A 23,138-nucleotide genomic window follows, 5' to 3' on the forward strand; every position below is an offset into this window, starting at 1 on the left:
TAGAATCCACTTTAAAAACACCTAGTCTCTTATGACTGAATGTGAGACGTGAGAAACACCATTGCTCAGTTTAAGAGGCGTTCTTCCTTTCTCCAGCAGGATCTGCTCTGTTTTATGTGCAGAGGTGCAAGGCCATGTCTGCCAATCAGGAGAGTTCCATTTAACATGTGCAAGGACTCAGTACGGTATAGGCATGCTTTTTATAGAGCCCCTGTGATCCCAGATTGGCTTTAGGTTTGAAACCCTAAGCTTCGGTATGAAAAAAGACCAGGCACAGTGTCTTTGCTAATAATAGGGCTCACCTTCTGGAGCTGGACAGGGGGTGGTTCCCACTGAGGGAGAACTCAAGAGGATGATATAAGCCTTCAGCCCGAACAAACAAACAGGGGCTTCCCTGGTGGCTCAGATGGTAAAGAATCCACCTGCGATGCAGGAGACCCAGGTTCGATCCCTGGGTTGGGAGGATCCCCTGGAGAAAGCAATGGCTACCCACTCCAGTATTCTTGCCTGGAAAATCCTATGGACAGAAGAGCCTGGCAGGCTACAGTCCATGGGGTTGCCAAGAGTCGGACACAACTGAGTGACTGAGTGGGGCAGCTCTGAACAAACAAATCTGCTAAGGCTATTTATCACCCAGCTGGCAAGCTCTATCATGTTCTTCTCGACACCCCCAAAGAGCTCTGACCCCCAAAACAGGGGACCACAGGTGACTCTGAGAAGGCACCCAGATACTGGTGGTTAGAACCCTCTGCATAAGCTGGAGACACATACTAGCTCCTTACAGGGAAATTCTCCAAGTTCATGGCTAAAATCCAACCCAGTTAGAAAATGCTTCTTGAATAAGAATAACCTAATAGCTGTGGCTTTATAGAATCTAAAGATGTCTTACTAAAAACCTAACAGTTTTTTTTTTTTTTTACAATCAAACAGCTGTGAAAATAAACCAGTGCCCTTCAATGGACACCCCCATGTGTGGGACCACCCCACCGCTGATCACAGATCTGTCAGTCAACTTCCAGGACACAGAACTGTAAGGGGGGGTACTTTCTGTCCACGCTCCTTCGATGATGTGGAGATGGGTGACCAACAGGCAAATGCAAAAAAAGCAAATGTGATTTCAACTTTCTGGGTGGTGATTTTGGTACAAAAAATTAAGCAGGGGGTTGGGGGGGGTTGCGGTTTCAAGTAGATTTTTTTTGGCATGTATGTGAAAGCTCTTATTCCCAGATGAAATAAAAAATCCCAAGCAAGGTGAGACACATCATTTTATGTACAAACAGTCAATGGTACAGATGGAGTTACTTTTTATAAATATCTGCAGCAAATCCCCTAAAAAAAAAAAAAAGCTGTGAATAAAAACCACCTCACAGCACCAAGGGCCTGTCCTTCCCTAAAAGTGTTAACTTCCCAAGAGCCTATTCTTAGCCAAACACTTGTGGGGCCCTCCTGGGAAGGACAGGACCAGGCGAGAGCCTTCCCCTCTCCCCAGAGAGCCGAGGTGACGTGTAGGTCATCTGCTGCCCAAGACCCCGGAGTGATTAACCGTTTCTTCCCAAGACTTTAGTCATCCTTGTCAAGCTGCTGATTATACGTCTCTGTTTCCTGGCAGGGGCCCAGAGCAAGGGAGGAAAGGAACCTACAATAGTGGGGGGAAGTAGAAAACTCTGGCTATTCTGATAAAAAAAAAAACAAACAACACTTTGTAATCAATGCAATGCTGTAAAGCCAATGGATCCAGTTCAGTAGAAGGAACACTGTGATTCAGGCTTCCGGAATCTACAGACAAGCATTTTTTTTTTTTTAAGGAAGAGAATTACTTAGCACCAATTTCTCTCTCTCCAGTAATACTTCCTTTTCCTCGGAGCCCTTGGCTGTAATGAGTCGGAGCGCAGTTCAGTGGTACTTTTCATCAGTAATGCAGCCGGGCAGGTGGGGGGCGCAGTCACTCGGCACAAACAGCGCTCTCACACCACTATGCAGCTCTGCTCAAGGGGGCCTCCTGACTCGGGGACACCAGCGGCCTCACCGTCTTCTCTGGGGGATGGCTCTCCAGCCCCAAGGGGCTTCACTCAAAGCGGCGCAGGTGGTTGTACAGAGACTGGACGTAGGTGAAGACGCACATGGGGTCCGGCTTGCGGCCCATCACCATCATGTCCTCCACCTCAATGAGGCGCTCGCAGTTGGCCAGGTTCCTGAAACACAGACGCCCCATCAGAATGTCAGCCCCAGCCAGCAGCCAGCATCACTGCTGGGGAACACAGCTCAGCCCAGAGCTGGAGGCTCCTGAGTGCCCCCAGTAGGGAATTCACATTACCCCACAAGAGTTTGTGGAGTTACTCTCTCTAATGCAGTGTTTCCCGAACTCCCACATGGAGGAAGCACCCTTCCAACTCGTGTTTTGACTTGACTGTTGTATTTCAGTCTCTCAGTTATGTCCAACTCTGTGACCCCGTGGACTGTAGCCTGCCAGGCTCCTGAGTCCATGGTATTCTCCAGGCAAGAATACTGGAGTGGCTTGCCATTTCCTTCCCCAGGGCATCTTCCCAAACCAGGGATTGAACCTGCACCTCCTGCATTGGCAGGTGGATTCGTTACCACTGAGGTACCAGAAAAGCCGCTTTAGCTAACTAGTGAGTGAGTGAAAGTCACTCAGCTGTGTCCGATTCTTTTCGACCCCATGGACTGTAGCCCACCAGGCTCCTCTGTCCGTGGGATTCTCCTGGCAAGAATATTGGAGTGGGTTGCCATTCCCTTCTCCAGGGGATCTTCACAACCCAGGGATTAAACTGGGATCTCCTGCATTGCAGGCAGATTCTTTACTATCTGAGCCACCGGGGAGACCCAACTAAACTTACTTTAAATTTTCAGTGAAATTCAATTTCCCTTTCAAGTTTCACTAAATATTAAGTTCTGCTAAAAAAAATTTCAGTTTTTATTAATTTAGTCAAATTTATATGAATCAAAATGGTTAGTTTTATTGATAAACATCCAGCTCTGAAATTAAATTTCACTAAAAAAATCCAATGTCTATCAGCAGTGTATGGAGAATCAGCATAGACTATGAAAATAAATGTAAAATGAATCAGGTAAAAAATAAATCTACCCATATGCCTCCTAAAACAGTCTTTAACCTTTTTTTAAAAACCATAACCCATAGTTAGAGATCTTTCATGATTCAGCATACACATACCTGTATGGGGAAATAAAGTTTCACAAAAATATTGACCCTTTCTACTATTCATATTTTCTCTAGATTTCATCTTTCACTCCCCACTTCTTTTTTCAATTTTTTTAATGCTGGTCATGAGCCATTAAGGGGCTTCCCAGGTGGCTCAGTGGTAAAGAATCCACCTGCCAATGCAGGAGATGCAGGTCCCTGAGTCTGGAAGATCCCCTGGAGGAGAAAATGGCAACCCACTCAAGTATTCTTGCCTGGAAAATCCCATGGGCGGAGGAGCCTGGTGGGCTACAGTCCATGGGGTCGCAAAGAGTCAGACACGACTAAGCATGCATACAAGGGTCACAACAACTCAAAGGTTTAAAAATTGCTTAAAATCATCTTGAGAGCCTCTCTCAACTCTGCCCTAGGCCTCACGCTCTGGGAAATACTGGTTTAACTTCTGGCCCACTGGGGTAGAAGAATGTGGAAACTGGGGCCTTTCACTGGGCTGGAAGAAAAGCCGTTCCCTCCATTGTTCCCAGCTGAGGGTGGGAACCGAAGGTACGGGCTTCAGGGTCTCGTGGGGATGAGCATGTACCTAGGAGTAATGGCAGGGGTCCTCTGTGATGCCCAGCACAGCCCCTCTCCCACCCTGCACCGGATGTGGCCAGACCCAGAAGGCCCAAAAGCAACTGCACTTGGTCCAGTCATCAGTGTCCTTCCTTCAGCAACTGTGTGCCCTCTTGTTCCAGGGTCCCTGGTCTTTTTGCCCCCATATATGAGGGGCTGGATGAACCACAAGCTGGAATCAAGATTGCTGGGAGAACTATTAATAACCTCAGATATGCTGATGATACCACCTGTATGGCAGAAAGCAAAGAACTAAAGAGCCTGTTGATGAAAGTGAAAGAGGAGAGTGAAAAAGTTGGCTTAAAACTCAACATTCAGAAAACTAAGATCATGGCATCTGGTCTGATCACTTCATAACAAATAGATGGGGAAACAGTGAGACTATTTTTGGGGGCTCCAAAATCACTGCAGATGGTGAATGCAGCCATGAAACTAAAAGACTCTTGTTCCTTGGAAGAAAAGCTATGACCAACCGAGACAGCATGTTAAAAAGCAGAGACATTACTTTGCCAACAAAGGTCTGTCTAGTCAAAGCTATGGTTTTTCCAGTAGTTATGTGTGGATGTGAGAGTTGGACCACAAAGGAAGCTGAGCACTGAAGAGTTGATGCTTTTGAACTGTGGTATTGGAGAAGACTCTTGAGAGTCTCTTGGACTGCAAGGAGATTCAACCAGTCCATCCTAAAGGAAATCAGTCCTGAATATTCATTGGAAAGACTGTTGCTGAAGCTGAAACTCCAATACTTTGGCCACCTGATTCGAAGAACTGACTCATAAGAAAAGACCCTGATACTGGGAAAGATTGAAGGCAGGAGAAGAAGGGGATGACAAAGGATGAGATGGTCGGATGGCATCACGGACTCGATGGGCAAGAGTTTGTGCAAGCTCCGGGAGTTGGTGAAGGACAGGGAAGCCTGGCGTGCTGCAGTCCATGGGGTCCCAAAGAGTCAAACACGATGGAGTGACTGAACTGAACTGATATATGTGTCAGCATTCACACTCCAGCTGCACCCTTCCTAGCTACATGATTTGAGCAGGACACAACTTCTTGGGGCCTCAGTTTCCCCATCTGGAATAACAGCCACTTCACAGGGCGGTGGGAGGGATTAATGAGCGAATCACACAAAGCAGTTTGAGTGGCGTCTGGCATGGAGAGTTCAGTAACTGTGAGTGGTGATCACTGTTGCTGTTTGTATTGTAATGGTTCTCTCTAAACATCAGAGCAGGTCCTCAGGGGAAAGTGGCCGGAACTGGAACTCTAAAGAGCTGGGTTCAGCTCTTGGCTCTGCTCATTGCTCCAGCCTTCTGTGCCAATTCCTGGGGGTGGGGTAGAAATCAGCTTCCCACTGCCGCTCCCCTTCCAGGCAGGCTTGTTCACGCCCAGTACCCCGAGAGCTTTCTACCAGTCCCTACCGGCTCCCTGGCTTGCTTGCTCCAAAGACAAGCTGTGTAACATCAGCACGGGCCGTTCTTTGGTGCTGGCCTGATACCAGGCCTCAGATCAGAAACCAAATGTCAGGGTGAAACAGAGACACCTGTTCTGGATCCCACTGCTGCGTCCCCCTGGGTTTGGAGTGAGCAGCTAGTAAAGAAATCTGATGGGTTCATGGGGTGGCGAGTGCTTCTGGACCGATGAGCGGGCACCCTTGTTCCCCAGGATGGGCCAGGGTGGGGCTCAGTGTCAAGGGGGTTGGCGCTCTGACAAGAGTGTGCATGCAACAGTGCTTTGTTGAAAATCTGAGTTCCTGGGGAGGCCTTCAACCTGACTCCACCTCTCTGAGCTATCAGGTAGCATCTGAAGCCTTTTCCTCACCTGCAGCACAAGGATTCTCTCTCTCCCCCTCCCTCCCAGGGCTGCAGTCAGAGGATGCCAAGTGTTGTGCCCAGGTATCACCTCTGACAGCAGTGACCTCAGTAGTCAGTCCCTCCAGGAAATGTGGGCACCATTCAAACCCTAAACCTCAACCTTGGAAGAGAACTGAAATCCCATCCTCCAAACACCAAGCCCCTGGTGGAGGCCCTGCCTCGGCTGTGCTCACATCCAGGTCCAGGGAAGGGGCCCTAACTTCCTTCAAGGATGGTTCCAATTGCCCTGCTCTGACCATGGCAGGCTCTGACCATGAGGAAGTTCCTCCTCGCATTTCTTATGCAATTTTGCCTCTAAGTCCTTTCTACCTATTGTCCCCACAAGGCTATTCTCAGTCTAACTTTTTTCCCCACAGAAGAGCCTTTCGCATGTTGGAAGAAAATCTTTTGTCTTTTTTTTGGTTGCTCTGGGTCTTCATTGCAGCTTGCGGGCTTTCTCCAGTTGCGGTGCTACGATCACTTGCCCTGTGGCACATGGGATTCCAGTTCCCCAAATAGGGATCAAAACCATGTCCCCACGTTGGAAGACAGACTCTTAGCCACTGGATCACCAGGAAAGTCCCAGGAGAAAATCTTAATATCCACATCTTTCCCTACAACTAAACACGTCTGCTTCCTTCACCGTGCCCACAGTGGGTACCTGGGACCTCTGCCCTGAGCTGGTGGTTCTGGTTTCTCTCTAGCCCTCTTCATGGAAGAGCACCGAGAATCGTTGGCATGTTCTGAATTTTGTCCAACCTGTGCTTCATTCTAGAGGCTGCGCTGGGCCCCCCAGTAAGGACATCCCTGCCCCTGCCCAGGGTGGCCCTCAGGATGGGCACTAAGGTCTGAACCTGTCATCACCCTCTACCCCCCAGACAGGAAGCCATGGGCAAGATGCTGGCTTCCCCAGCAAAGAACCCAGGGACTGAGCCACATCCATCTTGTCCCCACCCCACCAGCCATGACAGTAACGACAAGATTCCTCTTGTAGCTGTGCACATAGCTCCTTGGGACGGGATGTGAGCAAAGGAAAACGATGATGCACTCTGACTTTTATAAAAACATTACAGTCTCAAAATAGTAGGGGCCCTGATTGCCTTTTAAGTGAAAACATGACTGCTTTTGTGAAAATAATACAAGCTTGTTTTAAACAGTTGGAGCAGCATGCAACAACAGTCGCAAGGAAAAAGTACCGATCATTTCAAATGTCACTGCACAGCGAGAACCAGAGTTACCCTCTGCCTACTCCCAACTTGAGATGGACTGACTCAGCCCAACCTCGTTTGGAGTTAAGAAAGGGTCAGAGGGTTTTCTCCTATTACTTTCTATTGTGATCTTCAGCACATACAGGGCTGTCAGGGAAATGGAGGAGGTGTGTGAGGGGCTATTTTTATTTGTTTAAGCCTTTTCTAAATGCAGCCTGGGATGCCAGGGCTTGACTACAGCCCCTATCTGGTTTTTCAGACACATGGGCACTACAAATAGCCTGGAAGCTCCTCAGCTGGGCCGTAACCTGAGAGCAGGGCACATTCTCCGCAGGGCAAGGGGGAGCCTCAGGCACAGGGCCCGGGCCGGACTTGCACAACGCCTGGAGATACGGGGAGCAGAGCGCAGGGGGTCACACACCCGTAATACGGGCCGGTCCTCCCGCTTTCCAAGCCCTGAGCACCTGTCCAATAAGGGGAGCTCACTGAGCTGTCAGCACCGCATCACTCACACAGATTAGGCCCCAGGAAGCTCCGGGGAGGCAAGTTATTGGGAGAGGGGCACACAAACCCCTCTCACTCCCCAGGTTCTAGAGGTGTGTGCTTTTAAGACCCCTTGCTCACTGAAGGGTCTGGAAAAATCTCCTTCCTGACGTCAGGGAGCCCTGACCCTGCCGCTTTCCCTCCTCCGGTCGCCCCATGGTGCCCGCTGCAGCCTGCCTGTCTTACGTCCCTCCTGCTGCCCCCGTGGTCTCCGATGGCTTCTCATAGCCCTGTGGGTCTGCTTGGCTTCTGCTGTCTAACCCCAGCATCTGTTAAGATGCTGATAATCAGTATTCTCCTGGAGGTCTCCCTGTGTTTTCTTTGCAGCTTTTTTCTTTTGTATCATTATTATTTTTTTAGTTTATTTTTCTCAGCTTAAAAAAAATATTTATTTATGGCTGTGCTGGGTCTTCATTGCCGTGCGGGCTTTCTCTGGCTGAGGTGAGAGGGGCTACTCTCTAGCTGTGGTGCACAGGCTTCCCACTGTGTGGCTTCTCTTGCTGCGGAGCAGAGGCTCTAGGCGCCCGAGCTTCAGTCATTGCAGCCCGTGGGCTTCAGTAGTTGTGGCTCGTGGGCTCTAGAGTGCAGGCTCAGTACCTCTGGCCCACAGGCTTAGCTGCTCCACAGAATGTGGAATCTTCCCGGACCAGGGATTGAGCCCTCGTTCCCGACACTGGCAGGCGGATTTCTTAACCTCTGGACCACCAGGGAAGTCTCCCTTTCCAGCTTTTCTAACCAACTTATTGTCCAGGAAACTAGGTGAGCCAAGCTGCCGTCCCAGGAGGCCTTGGGTGGGCAGACCCACCCCATAGCTTGCTCCCCCAGGTACCTGGGAGGTGATATCCCAGATGACTCATGGGGGGAGGCACCTTCCTCCCCCTCAGGCCTACTGTAGTTGCCCCTCCCCTACCTCTCGAGTCAGCAGAAAAGCAAGAACTCATCTCAGGGGCCCACAGACCATCCTCCCCTCCCCAGCCGGCCTGAAACAGGCTCAGGCCACAGGGAGGCAAGGCCAATTTTTACCTTGTTGTCTTCTCTGGGTAGGAGAGAGGCAAAACCTGGAGCAGGCTCCCCCTACTCCCGCCCCTGATTTGGGAATAGAAGAAACATCTGGTTGGAGTCTGCAGGCGCTGTGAGCTCAAACCTCGTGCTGAGCCACGAATCTCTCTGGCTCCGGCTGCCAAGGGAAGCTGTGTTCCCTGAGAGCTGGGGTGCAGGGCCACCATCCCAGGGCCCCCCCTCTTTCCTGCACAAGCCCAGCCTAGTCCAGGGCTTAGGGTGACCAAGGCAGCCAGGGCATGAGCTGGCATGGCCTGGCCCCCTGAATTCGATGGGTCAGCCAAGGGTAGCCTCACCCAGCGTGGGTGGGACTTGGGGTGCCTACATCAGAGGTCCAGGCCCTGCACCCTCTGACCATGTGCTGTTTTGACAGCCACCCTTTCTAGGCTTGCAAACAGCTGGATCTCCTCCTGGGGAGACGCCCCCTTCCCAACATGGAGCTGTTACACTTGGCTTTCCTTCAGCATCGTCTGGACTCAGTTGTGTAACACACTCCATCCAGAGCTGTTTCTGCAATTAGGATGACAGCTAATCCCAAGCAGCCAAGAAAGGAATGACTTTCAAAGTATACAAGGGGTTCTTGTGACCCCAAGGGGGCCGAGGGGCCACGCACGTCATCTGGGACAACACAATGGGGCGACACTGGCGGGCCGAGCGATCATGCTCAGGTTCTCCAATCTGTCCCCCAGGGCGAGACCCTCGGTACTGGGCTCCGGGATGTAACCTGTGAGCTGCAACTCCTCCAGCCAGGCTCGGGGCCAGGGTGTGGGGGCTGGAACAGACTGAGGGGGGCAGGCAAGGCAGTAGGGGGGGCACCTCCTGGACACGGGTACCAGGGCTGCAGACAAGACACGGAAGGGGCCAGGCACGCCGGATGGTGGAGGCTCACCCCCCAGGCACAAAGGAGGGCGGGTAGGAGAGAATGATAAATGTTCCCTCCAGGAAACTCGGGCTCCGGGAGGCCTTACTGCCCTCCAACCCTCCTCCCCTTAATTCCCAGCATCAGGCAGCCCTCCATACCCTCATCTCTACCCCCGTGCCTGCCCTGGATAGGGGTGGGGGACTCGATGGATTGTGGCAACAGCTCCCTTGCCCTCTGCCTCTGTGTTCAACACACAGGAGGCCCTGGGGTGAGGGCAGGAGGAGGGGGAAGGCAGGGTATTTATTCCCTAACCCTTCCTGACCGGTCATTGTGAGCTGGTCGCACCCACCCACTGCCCCAAGTAGAGCCAGCCCTCTGTGTCTGCGTAGAGCTGCTCTCCCCAGCCCGAGGGTATCGCAGGACACCTGGCTTCTTCCCACTTCAGCCCACTCATTTACAAGGAATCCCTTTGTTAAACTCTCCTGCCTACTCAATTTGAACGCACCCCCGCCAACCCGCCACCAGAGCCCTGACTGATACACCCCTTTGCCACTCTCCTGACACCCTGGGGTAGCCCTCAATCTATAACCAAATCCCAAGCTTCCCAGCACCTCCTGACCCCAGAATCACCCCTCACCCCCTCCTCTCCCTACGTGAAAGTCGCTCAGTCGTGTCCAACTCTTTTGCAACCCCATGGACTGTAGCCCACCAGGCTCCTCTGTCCATGGAATTGAATTCTCCAGGCAAGAATACTGAAGTGGGTTGCCATTCCCTTCTCCAGGGGATCCTCCGGACCTAGGGATCTGCACTACAGGTCTCCTGCACTACAGGCAGATTCTTTACCCTCTCAGCCACCAGGGAAGCCCCTCCTCTCTCTATGAGCACGTCTTAAGAAGGTAGGCAATTTTATAATCAATGCTTTTGATCACATTTAGGGGAGCAAAATGGACCCACTGGAGAAGTCTGAAATGTCCCCCAGGCAGATATTACTCAATTTCCTGCTGTTCGGCAGCTGGGGCTTGGCCAAAGCAACCGTGCCTTCCGACCCCCCAGACTCACTCGGCCATGGTGAAGGCCAGCTCGAAGTTCTGCCGCCGCTGTGTGGGACTCAGCGCATTGTAGTCAAAGGCGTCAGGGAAGAAGGAGTGCACTAGGGCGCAGAAGGCCATCCCGTCGCTCCAGCTGGAGGAGAAGTTCTGCAGGTCCACGTGCTGCGAGGCCAAGGCAGGGGGATGAGGTGGAGAGGGGGTATGGTGCCGGCTTCAGCTCCCCCACCTGACTCGACCCCATGGTCCTCCCAGCCACTCCCCAGGCAACCATCCACCCAGCTCAGTAATAAGTGCCCATGCTTGCTGGACTCCCAGCTGGGGACCCATCGGGAGGGCATGGTTTCTCCAGCTCCTACCCCTCCGTCCAACCCTGGGGTTCCTGGAACGACAGCCGGGGGCGATGCCCACTCCAGCCTCTGGTCGGGGTCCCAGCGGCCCAGCCGGGCTCACCTGGTAGCCAAGTGTTTTGCTGCGGCACCACTCGAGCAGGATCTGCTTGATGCTGCTGGCACTGGCCACGCCGAAGCTCTGCGAGCGCTTCAGCTTCGCCCGTGTCTCGCCCTTCCCCCTGCGGACAGAGGGCAGGCCTGCTGGGTGGGGGCTGCGGGGCAGGGGTTGGGGGCTGCCCCTCAGCTGCCATCTCCTCGGAGACCATGCTTCACCTGCTCACTCAGGTAGCACGCAACCTCCCAACCCCACACCCACGTCCAGGCAGGAGCCGTGCATCCCAGAGCACAGCCTGCCTCGATGGGATCTGACAGACCAGCCCTGCTTCTAGCCTCTGGGCTGCCTTTTACTCACCACGCTGGTGATCTGGGGGCAGAGGGCCTAAGCCCACCCGGCCCGTGCTCCTCCCCTCTGCCTGGAGCATCCGCTCCACTTCCCTTCATCCCACCTCCTCTGAGCCTCCCTCTTGGGCTGCCCTCCCTGACGGCTCTTTCCTAGCCCAGAGGGATAGTTTTCTCCTCTGGGTCCTATGGACACTCCTTGATGGCCAAGATCAGGTGTCAGGGTCAGTGGGACACTTCCTGGGTCTGTCCCCCTCACTAAAGTCAGAGCCTTGAGAGCCGGGACTTGGGGTGGGGTTATCATCATACAGGCCTGGGCCTACCATTCAAGCAGTAGGCGTTAATATCACCAGAGGAAGGAAGGCTGGATAAATTGCAAAGTTGGACTTGATCTCTAAGGGGGTGGGGTTGGGGTGTTGAAGGGGCTGGTGGGCCCTGGGTCTCACTGTGTCACCTCCCAGCTCCTACTGGGAACCCCAGGGACTGCCCTCTGGTCTCCCCTGTCACGCCCTGAAACCAACTTCTCCAGTTGGGTGAGGAATGTGGGTGTGAGGGTGGCCAGGGGCCCCTCTGGAATGCAGGGAGGGGGCTGGGCTCTCACCAGGCCTTGCCTGGCCCGCCTGCCCCCTCCTCTCCTCCCTCCATTGGTCCTGCCTACCTCTCAGCCCACCCCACCCTGTAGTCAGCCCTGACCTTGTGTTTTGCCCAAGAGGTCACATATTGGGGAACAGAAAGGGCCAGCTTTGCTGCGCTGTGCCTGCCTGACCCTGGTCTGAGTCCTGGCCTCTCTGGGGGCCCTGACTGATCTGGAGAGCATCCGTACTTGCCGGCTGTATCCTGCTCCCATTTCTCAAACAATGCCTTCCGGGCCTGTGCCCCAGACGTGCGGGGCAGCGTCTGTGACCTCACCAGCTCCCGGCGACGCTCCCCGGGTCGATGGGCCTGAGTCGTGGCTGGTGGCTGCGGGGATGGCGGTGACTGGGGTGGCGTCACCAGCGGAGGGCTGAGTCAGGGAGGGAGAGAACCACAGAGTCAGGAACACAGACCCGCCCATCACTAGCTCACCAGGCCCCCGGTCCCCCGCCCCGGGTCCCCTGCCCCACTGAGTGTGAAATGAGGCAGCAACCGGGCTCCAGGGAGAGAGGAAACATCACTGGCTCTAGTCCCCAACCGGTTCTGCAGGTTTTCTGAGCTGAGCTGTTCTCTGAGGCAGGCCAGACAGCCCATGGGCCCCCCTCTCTGGGAGTAATCACCCCTTGGCAGGTGTCAGTGCCTGGGGTTGGGGGGCATTCTCCTTGCGGGAGGTGAACCCAGAGCCACCCCCAGGGCCAGGCCCCCTCCATGCCACCACTGAAAAGCTCCCCTTTGTCTCTCCCAGAACAGTTCGCCAGAAAGTCACAATCCTCCTTTCATTATTAAAAGGAGGTGGCGGGCGGGGGAGGTCAAGCCAGCCCCGCCCCCAGCTCTGATCACAATCCAGTGGGCCTGGGGGAGCCTGGGGACCCCTGTAGGCCAGAAGGCGGCAGACCTGCCCCAGGCTGGGGGTCCTACCTCCAGGGACCTCCTTGGCCAGGGACAGGAAGCACCCAGCTGGAAGGGAGGGGCCCAGCCAGGATGGATGAAGAGGAAAGCAGAGATGGTCCCACGCTCCATCTTCCTGGGTGGACTGAGACACCCCCTCCAGTCTGTGCACAGACTTGCTTTCAAGGCTCCTCAGTGAAACCAGTCTGTGGCCATAAAACCCTCTACCTCCTAGCCTCGCTGCCTCATTTCCCTGGAGGTCAGCACAGGGAGCTCCCTGCAGGGGCCCAGGCAGCCTGGGTCCAAGGCAAAGCCCAGGCGCTTCCTGGGGAGGGACGATCCCTCCCCACCAGGGACTGGGGCCCTGACTCAGACTCACCTGTTGTTGTTCCTGCTGGCCGTCATTGCCCCGAAGCCAGAGCTGGACAGAGACCGTGGGAGGGAAGAATTCTTCTCTGAGGGACAAGGCAAGAGAGATAAATAACAAACCCTGGCCTCAGGGTGTGGGGCGTGGGGGGCACCACTGCCTGCCTCCCTTCCGCTGACCTGGCCCTGTGCCCTTTACCCAGCGTCACTCCAGGGCATGGGCGGGATCCCTGGGCTAAGCTGGCCCTGCCTCAGCTAGCACTTGAGGACAAAGGATGCTGGGGACATAGAGCAGTGACATAAAAGAGGCCTTTTACAGTGCTCCCTCCTGCTTTTGAGAGTACAGAGCCCAGGGCCTCTTGGGCTGCGTGCCCATAAACACTTTGATCCCAAGTTTTCATTCTGGAAACCTACACAGCCCAACCCCAGGACTTGCCACTGAGGCCTGACCCCAGGGCCCAGACAGGTCCCAGGGGCCACGCCAAAGTGTGCAGGGTGAGAGGCCACCTTCCAGCCACAACCTGGACCTGTAGGAAAAGCCACGGCGGTATCCTACAGGGTTGATGCTACTTCACAGCATCTCCAGCGGAGGAGTCAGGAAGGAGGGGCCCCAAGCTAGGGAAAGGGGTCACAGTGACAGGTTGGGGAGGCTGGGGGTTGGCCCAGGTTTTCTGGGTCTCTTGCCAACACCCCCACCCCACCCCACCCCAGCCCCTGCCCTCCCTCCCACTCTGAGGCCATGCATGCCCTCCTGCTCCTACCACTGGGACTGGGAGTCCAGGGGGTGGTAGCCTCGCTGGGGCTCGAGCTGAGGCCCCCCAGGATGGCAGCAGATGTGGGCGACAGAGCTGTGGCTGAGGTCTCCCCAGAGAACCTCTCGGAGACTCGTGTGACGGCTGTGACTGGCTGGTGAGGCAGCCGCAAGGAGAGGCTCACAGGGCGAGGCTTGGGGGGCTCTGGTGCTGGGATGGTTTGAGTGGCCTCAGGGGGTCCGTCACCTGGATCTGGAACATGTGACCAGCAGGGGTGGAGCTGTCAGCTATGGCATCCACAGGGGCTTCAGACCCTCCCAGGAGGACTCCAGTCTCTGTGAACCCTCTTCCCACCTTCTCCAGGAAGGCCTCCCCTATCACTCCAGCCTCCCTGACCTATCCCTGCTGCTCCAACCAGACCTGGCATCTGCTTTAACTTTCAATAAACTGCCTGTTTACTGAACAGACAGTTCAATAAATAGTTGCCTCTCTTTCTACCCAGTTCAGCAGCTGGATGATTCCTCAGCCCCTGCTTGCTTTCCTCCAGAAGCGAGGAAGCTCAACACCTTCCAGGATCTCTCATTTTTTTCTGTGTTTGCAAAGCTCCACTTCACACTGAATGAGGCTGCCCTCCCGTCAGCCTCTCCACTCGCTGGGGTTTAGGTGCAGGTCCTCTGTCCCAGGCAAGAGCTAGCCTGGCACAGAGGCACAGCTGAAGCCCTGACCCCGAAGCTACCCGGCTCGCCCTCCTCTGCCGTCAGCCCCTACCTGCCCCGGGCTGGTGCCCGTTCTCGATGATGCATGAGTTTGAGGTCCTTCTCATCTCCAACTCACTGGCCTCGTCATGGTGGTCCAGGCTCTATAGAGAGACAAACCCCACCAAGACCCAGTCAGCGGGGGGCCAGCTGCCCCTCCCCCACAATCATGGCCAGAGACCCTCCCTGATTCTGGCAGGACAAACATTTTGAGAGAGACAGTTCTGGGGTGGGGAGGGTGTTCAGTGATGGGCCCCATTCATATAAGAAGCTGACATGGACTCAGCCTCACCAACTGAACCACCAGGATCCTGGAGGCAGAAGCCTCCACTGGGCTCATCCCAGACCACCAAAATGCTAGAGTAAAGGTCCCGACTGGGAGTTCCAGGGCTTCCCTGGTTGCTCAGTGGTAGGACACGGGTTCAATCCCTGGTCTGGGGAGATCCCACGTGCCGTGGAGCAGCTAAACTCATTACACCACAATAGCCCGTGCTCTGGAGCTCATGAGCCGTAACTGCTGAAGCCCCCAGAGCCTGCACTCTGCAACAAGAGAAACCACTGCCATGAGAAGCCCACACATCACGAGTAGAAAGTAGCTCCTGCTCAGCACAAGTGGAGAAAGCCTGTGCGGAGCAACCAAGACCCAGCACAGCCAGAAATAAATACATCTTAAAGAAAAAAAAAAGAGGCTGGGAGTCCAACGGAATACGCAAGGCACCCAACCCCTTTGCCCAGGCAGGACCAGGTGACTGGGGTCAGGAGAACCCGGCCTGGGGCCGTGTCGGGAGCCCAAACCCAGTGACCTAAGTAAGGTCCTTCTGGGCCAACAATTGGCCCTGAAGCCCTCATGCTGAGGTCTTTTCACTGGCTGCGGGGTCACAAGATTTGCCTGGATGTCCAGAGTACAGAGGCCTTACTGGGTTCCATTGACCCCTCCGTTCCCTCTGGCCTGCAGCAGTTGGGGGTGTCATGTGGAGAGAGAGAGCCAAGACCAAGAGCCGGGTGACTCAGGTCAGACGGTTGTGCCCCCTCTGGGTCAGTTTCCCTGCTGGAGATGAGGGCGTAGGCTACGCAAACCTCCATCATTTTGAAGCCTGCCAAGCCATCAGGCCCTTTGCCGGGGCATGCCATTCATACCACTTTGCTTCTGTTGTCCCAGGTCGATGCTAGCACACCCATTTTACAGATGGGACCTGAGGGCTCAGAAAAAGGAGATGCACTGTCCAAGGTTACCCAGTAAGAAACAGCTAAGATTCGTGGTCAGGACAGATGTTCTCTTCAGCCTTGGCCCTACCCTTCTTACGTGGAGGGAGGTTGGAGAGTACAGAGTATCTGTAAGCCTGATGGGGTCTGCCTGGCAAGAGAAGACAGAGGCAGACCCAAATCAGGGGCTCTACTCAGAGCCCACGATGAGTGGCTTGAGAGGTTGGCCATAACTCTTCTTAGACACTGCCAGACTGGCCCCCTTGTCTACCAGGTTCCCAGATGACAACGGCCCATCCCTGGGCCCCAGTGGCTCAGCTATGACTGTAACGAGTACAAGAGGTATCCACCCTGCCATGAGGGGATCAGTGTGGTGTGGGAGCCAGGACTGTGAGCAGATGACGTCAATCTAGCATGAGGGTGCATGCCTAGGACAAACTTCATCCAGCCCAGCGGGTCAGGGAAGCAGGGGTGGCTGAGCCCGGCGAGAGTAAGCCAGGTGGACCAGGAGTGGAAGCCATTCCCAGTAGAGCGAGTGATACCTGCCAAAGCACATAGACATCAAGGCCCAAAGTGTTCTGATCTGGTCGGGGGGGGGGGGGGGGGGGGGGGCAGGCACTAAGCAGCTCAAGGTGCCATCCTGGAGAGCCTGGACTTGACTCCTTGGACAAGAAGGAACTGAAGGCCGTCAGCTCTGTTTTAGAAACATCCTTCAGAAACCAATGAGACAGTGGCATGTAAATGGGTGACCAGATGGCCAGTTACCTCCCTAGTCTCAGATGGGGATCTGAGGAGCAGAGATGGGGCAGCAAAAGAGTGGAGGATAAAAAGGACTCAGCATCTGGGGAGAGTAAGTGGATATGAGTGGGGGGTAGTCACACGTCTTCCAAGCCTGGGCTTTGGGCCTGGGGGATGTGACTATGGAGAGAGAAGGGGGAACTGGGGGGAAAATAAGGACTTCAATTTGGGACATGAGTATTAGGAGCGCCTGAGGCATCAGGGAGTTGAGGTCAGGAAGCAGCTGGATATTTGAGTCTGAAGTTTCAGAGGGAGGATGAACAAACAATAGAGGCGTAGGGGTCTCACATCCAGAGCCCAGCAGAAGAGCTGGCTGGGGGCCGAAGAGGCCTGGGATGGGCACCGTGTGCGGGGGCAGAGGAGGCATCTGCAGAGGAGAATGAGGAGCAGCCGCCAGAGGGAGGAGGAAGAAAACCGAAAGAACACTGAGAAAGGCAGGTGGAAGTACAACGAGAAGGCTGGCGCGTCAGCGGCTCCCAAGGTGGCCTTGGGTCCAGGAAAAGAAGGTCAAGGCAAGATCTAAAAGGGTCCATTGGGGTTAATCCAAAAAGAGGTGCTGGGTGATAGTTTAGGAGCTGAGTCAGAGGTGGAGGTGAAGGCAGGAGACAGCCTCGGGTTGAAATGGAGACACAGGAACTGCAATCATGGGCAGGTGGGGGCGGGGAAAGGGGTTTGAAGGGCTCACCCAGGCCGAAGAGGGGGACGATGCTTAGAGGCTGAGAGAAAGACTCTAGCAGGGTGAGGGGACCCTCTGTGGGGTGGGGACCCTGGGGAAGTGGAAGAGCATAGGATCGAGCCTGGGTTTGGAGAGGAGGTGGCCCCCTCCAACTTCTGATTCAGAAGGATGGAGAGAGAGAGTTCCCAACCGATACAGTGGAGAAGAGGGGGCCTCTCCTGGCCCCTCAGGGTGCGGGGCACCCCTAGGGCCTAACCTGAAGCTAACTCAGCAGACAGAGGGGAAACAGCCAGTCCACCCCGAACTCCAGCCCCGCCTGTCAGCAGGGTGCTCAGCTCGGGGGCTCCCTGTCCCCCCACACACACCCTACCCTGGTCCCACAGGTTCTGCAGGTCTAGGCAGGGGCCTGGAGGGCCCAGCTGGTGGTGAAACCATCTTCTCAGGAATGTGGGTCTCTCTGTGGGGCCCCACAGACACCTCCTCTTGCATGGCACAGGCCCCATGCTCTGCATGATGGCCTAGGGGACCAGACACCACCATCAGACAGGAGGCAGGGTCTGAATTCCCATCAGGTGGTCTCCAGCAAAGCAAGAGGGAAGGGGCTGGATTGACTCACGCTGGGAGGCCAGACTCCCAGGCTCCCCCTGCCCTGCACTCCCCCACGCCTGAGATGGAAACCACTGCTCATCCAAGCAAAGGGCTCGGCCCACACCTCAGACCCAGGGGCTCCTCAGAGGCCACCCCCCAACTCATCGTCACAGGAGCTTGGGGGTTGGGGTCACCCCTAACCTCACCCCATGACTAAAGGCAGCAGCAGTGTCAAGGTTGGGGTCTCCTATCCCAACCCCGGGCTCTGTCCACAAAGCGCTCATGCTTTCCAGGAGCAGGAAGGACCACTCGAGACAAATTTGTGCAATCAGGCCCCAGCCGTCTCACCGATGAGGGGAAGGGTGGGGTAACTGCCCCAGTGGGATCTGAGTCCCCAAGCCCAGGCATGGGCCCCCAGCACACCCCTGCAGTGGTCGTCCTTTGGTGGGGGATGCCTGCTTCAGCCACAGAGAAGGGACTGGGCAGGGGGACCCTCTGCATGCTGGGGCCAGGGTAGAAGTCAAGTCACCGGAGAGCCCTGGGGACCAAACGGGTCCTGGGGAGCCAACTGTCACAGCCCCAAGACCTGGGCTTTGTCTGAAGAAAGGGGAGGCTCCCGGTCAGGGAGTCCAGGCCCAGGAATGTTAGGGAGAGAGGTGGAAGGCAGGGAGGTGGGGGTGGGGGGAGGGGAGGTAAGTCAGAGACACTCTTCCTGGGGAAGTTTTTAAACACTGTTGAGAGGGCAGGAATAATAGTTCAGGCATCCTTGGGGCTGCCTGACTCCACGTGGGCTTGTGCGTGTGGACAGGGGCGCACGTCAGCAGGCCCAGCACAACCCCCATCCTGAGCCCCTAACAAGGCTGCCCCAGCCTCCTCCTCCTCCTCACTCACTCACACCACCGGTTTTAAAGACTCAATTCAAACTTCTCCCCAAAGCATTTAACTCTCTTATCACACAGTGTGTCTGGGAAAGGAAGGCAGATAAGGCAAGTCTGGTTTCTTTCACGTCCAATCTCGACGCTGCTCCTGGCAGCCACTCGGGAGGGGCTCCACTGCCTCTGACATGGGGACCTGGTGGCTCCAGCTCAGCTAGGGACATTTCCAGGGACCAACTCTGGTGCAGCCTCCTGGGCCGGGCCTGGCCCGGCCTCAGGCTGCCCCCAGCCAGCTCCCTCCACTGGCCAGATCACAACTGTGGCTTCGTGGACACTCTTATGAACCCACCGGGCAGATGTCACTGTCATAACTACTCAGCCGGCTCGGCTCAGGGCCCAAACAGGGCTGGCCAGTCCTCCTGAGATACAAGGGACCTGAGGTCCAGCTGAGAGATGTCCCCACGGCCTCACTGCAAATGAGCCTTAAGCAGCTCCTGTTTGCTACAGGGTCTCAGGCCTCCTACAGGGAGTCCTCCCTGATTACTCCCACCCTACCGCCCTGCCCTCTCACTCCTCCCTGAGCCTCCCTGGCTGCTCACTACCTGGCAAGGTCAAGGTTTGTGCACTCAGAAGTGGATTACTAAATCAACTCTGCATTGAGTTCAGAGCATATGTACATGCTGAATTCAACCCTCCTCCAACCCTGGCGGTTCCCACTTTGAAAGAGCAGGAAGCGAAAGGGTCTCAACCGAGGGTCTCTAAATCTCATTGCTTATCACAGAGGGGCGGTGGACAGACCAGCCTCCACACTGCCTGACCACTGTCACCACTGGCTCTCATGCGTGGATAAGACCCTCACACCTAGACTCTCCCATCCAGCAACACACACAAACTCACACACAAGTTTGAGAGGCCAGACAGCCCTGGTGCCCAGCTATGACTCTTTCCAGTCTCGCCCTAGAGACCCGATTCCCTGTTCATGACCAAGCGCCTGATCACGGGCTGCTGGTCACAGCGGGAAAGCGACAACGCGTGGATGACTCCACACAGCGCCCCTCCCTGCCAGAAACTGGCTTGGAGTCTGGGTGGGTGATCCTGAGAGGTGGGCTGCAGGAGAAGTGGAGGCCAGTGCCTCGGGGTAGGGGGAAGCTGCCTGGGACCCAGAGAGCCTCTGACCCATCGGGAGACCTCGACCATCCTCCACCCACAGTGCTGAACTCTGCCCGCTGCCCCACCCACTCCAGGCTTTTCTGAAGCCCAGAACCTGCTCCCCAACTGCGTCTCCATCCTGACCTGCCAAGAGGCTCCAAGAGGCTGTGGCACCCCTGATGACTCCCAACCCCTTCTTCCAGAAGGGCCCCCGCCTTCTCTCCAAGTCTAAGAATGGGCTTTCAGGGACCTCCGCACTCCCTGGCAGCTCCTTGACCTCCACAGAGGGCTCCAGCCTCACCTTCTCCCTCTGCTCCCCTGAAGACCCCACCCATTCTAGGGCTTCACCCACCAGCTCTGCCCTGCTGTCTTCCTCACCTCTGGCCTCGACCAGATCTGTGACTCCACTTGCTCTGGGTCAGCTTCACCAGGATGTCCCTCACCCTCAGGACAACCCAGAGGGAACTGGCCTCCCCACAGATCTGTGACCCAGGAGTCCCCCAGTAGGGCTGCGCTCCCTGCCTCCCTGCTCACATCCAAAGACCGTCTCACCCTGATGACTGCCCCTCCAAGACAGCGCTGCAAGGCAGTCCTGATGCTCCCTTCACCCACCCTTGGCTGTCCTCTCCTTGGACCACGGCATTTAAGTTACCCTGCCTGCAACTGCCCTCCAACGCCCATCCATCCATGAGGGAGCTTGCTGGATACAAGGAGGAGCCTATTCCTTCCCTGGCCAGTGCCCCTCACCACCACCCAACAGCCAAGAGGACTAGTTCACCCCACATGAAAGCGAAAGTGTTAGCTGCTCTTTGCCACCCCATGGGCTGTAGCCCGCCAGGCTCCTTTGTTTATAGGATTCTCCAGGCAAGAATATTGGAGTGGGTTACCATTCCGTTCTCCAGGGGATCTTCCTGACCCAGGGATTGAACCTGGGTCTCCCCCACATTGTAGGTAGATTCTTTACCATTTGAGACACCAGGGAAGCCCCATGTGACTGAAGGCCAATTCCCACTTAAAATAGAAGACTGGAGAAACTTCTACATATGTGTGTGAATTCATGTACATATGCATACATGACTCAGAGTATTTTTCTGAAACTTAGACAGCTGCTTCTGTGAGTAAACAAGTAGCAAATGTATGTTAAAATAAAAGCTCAGAAACAGTCGATGACACAGTTTATTAGGTGCGTGTGATCTCACAGTGATGATATTATATCCTGGCCAAGTAGTGGTCATGCTCAAAGGACAGAATTAAGTGTATCCATATTTCTAGATGGGCTTCCCAAGTGGCGCTGGTGGGAAAGAGCCTGCCCGCCAATGCAGGAGACTTAAGAGACACAGGTTTCATCCCTGGGTCAGGAAGATCCCCTGGAGGAGGTCATGGCAACCCTCTCCAGTATTCTTGCCAGGAGAATCCCATGGACAGAGGAGTCTGGCAGGCTATGGTCCCTAGGGTTGCAGAGTTGGACATGACTAAAGTGACTTAGCACGCACGCACGCACGCACATGTTCTTTGACATTGGGACACTCAGGGGCTCTGTCACCAGCATGTTTAAGAACCTCTCACCCCACCCCCCAAGACAAAGCCCAACTCCCTGGCCCATCATCTGGGGGCCTTCTCAACTCACCCCTCTCCTCTCATACCCCACCAGGCTCCCCTCTGGCCACTGAGTCCTTTGAGCCTCTCTGAGGCGGTCGGTACAGCCTCACACACCACGCCCTGCAGCAGCAGGTCCTAGGCCTCCAGGACAAAACCCGCTAGGATGAGAGAACACCCGCTCTGGCTGCCAGCACTGTTGGGACTGCTCCATGTGGGGCCATCTCCCATCCAGGCTGGGACCTCTAGGGGCAAAGGTTAATCTGATAACCTCCCCCCTCCGCTTCCAGCCCCTTGAGGTGCAGCCCAGCCCACACAAGAGATCTGAATGAGTGATGGACTGAACTGAGAGGGACTGGCAGGTGCCAACTACCCAGACCCTGGAAACCCAACCCTGGAGCACATGCCAGGGGCAGGGTGGAAAATCCCACCAAAGGGCCACTGTGCACACCAGAGAACATTCTAACGACCCACTCCAGGAGGCCCCGTGATCAGGGCAGTGACTGGTCCACACCGGCCTCTGCCCCGCCCCCACAGTGTGGGTCGCTGGCCAGTCACTGACCCCAGAAATCTAGACTGCTCAGAACTGGTTCCCCTGGCCTCTACCCCAACCCCGTCTCTCCCATCACGGTAAGGATTCCCCGCCACGGTGAGTTCCCAAAGGCTGTGCCCAGCTGCGCCCCAACAGACTGGGTACTGCCCCCAACACTCACACCGCGCTGGAGTTCTCCACCTGGGTTAATCAATAACCCGAGCCGTCAGGCCTCAGTGAAGGGGCATCACAGGGGCGAGTCAACGGAGGTGGGGAAGTAGGGGGTGGGGGGTGTTGCTGACCATTCCAACATGTCGGCCAGGCCGGGGTTGGTGTTACAGCGCCCGAGTGCCAAAGGACAGTTGGAGACAGCGGGACAGAGCTCGGGGAAAATGGGACCTGGCTGCAAAGAAGGGAGGGGGTCCGAGACAGGTGCGGCGGGCAGCCTAAGCCGGTGGTTTCCCCGACCGTAGCCGGATCCCCACGACCGGGTCGCAGCGGCAGGAGCACGCACTCGGGACCTAGGGGGCGGCAGGGGTCGCGGAGCCACTCTCCCCCGGCGCACGCGAACAGGCGCCCGCGCTCCCCTAGGCTCACCTGGCTGCGGCCGGACAGCGAGAAGGTGGCATGGCTGGCAAACCGCGCGGTGCCCAGACGCGGCGCGCGGTTCGGGACGCCGGGCGCGGGCGGAGGGCTGGGTGTGCCGGGAGCGGGCGCCAGCCCGGTCGTCAAACCCAGCGACTCCACCTGGCGCGTCAAGCGTTCGAGCTGCGTCTGCAGTCTCTGGTTGTCGCGCTGCAGCTCGGCCACGGTGCGCGCCAGCGGCCCCGCCAGGCGCAGCGCCTCGGCCACGCGCTGCTCCACACCGCGCTGCAACCCCTGCATGTCCTCGTGAAGAGCGCGCACCGCGCCCTCCAGCGCCGCCTCGTAGCGGCCCAGCGCCTCGCGCACTGTGCGCGCCTCCTCGGCGTCGGGGGCCGACTCCATGGCCGGGCCGGGCGCTTGTTTGTCGGGGAGATCGGGCCTGACCCGGAGAGAATAGTCGAGCTCCGCAGCTCCGGACCGCAACTGGCCACCCCTGGCTGGGTTCATCCGGAGGGGCGGTGGGAGGGGCGGGCGGAAGGCGGGGCGGGCCCAGTGAGCCCCGGGACTGGGCGCCACGCGAGGGCGGGCCCTCAGGGGCG

At 56.2% G+C, this 23,138-nt stretch overlaps 1 protein-coding gene across 1 annotated transcript; it reads right to left on the reverse strand.

The window, feature by feature from the left end:
* Nucleotides 1–1,247: 1,247 nt before the first annotated feature.
* Nucleotides 1,248–23,024, reverse strand: SMTNL2 (smoothelin like 2). The gene is given in 8 exon segments (NM_001046320.1): nucleotides 1,248–2,192; nucleotides 10,366–10,517; nucleotides 10,806–10,923; nucleotides 11,967–12,146; nucleotides 13,044–13,119; nucleotides 13,792–14,034; nucleotides 14,551–14,641; nucleotides 22,552–23,024. Coding segments are annotated over 8 exon segments (1,377 nt in total). The 5' UTR covers nucleotides 22,942–23,024; the 3' UTR covers nucleotides 1,248–2,065.
* Nucleotides 23,025–23,138: the final 114 nt, after the last annotated feature.

This window comes from Bos taurus, chromosome 19, assembly GCF_002263795.3.
Source record: "Bos taurus isolate L1 Dominette 01449 registration number 42190680 breed Hereford chromosome 19, ARS-UCD2.0, whole genome shotgun sequence".
NCBI lineage: Eukaryota > Metazoa > Chordata > Mammalia > Artiodactyla > Bovidae > Bos > Bos taurus.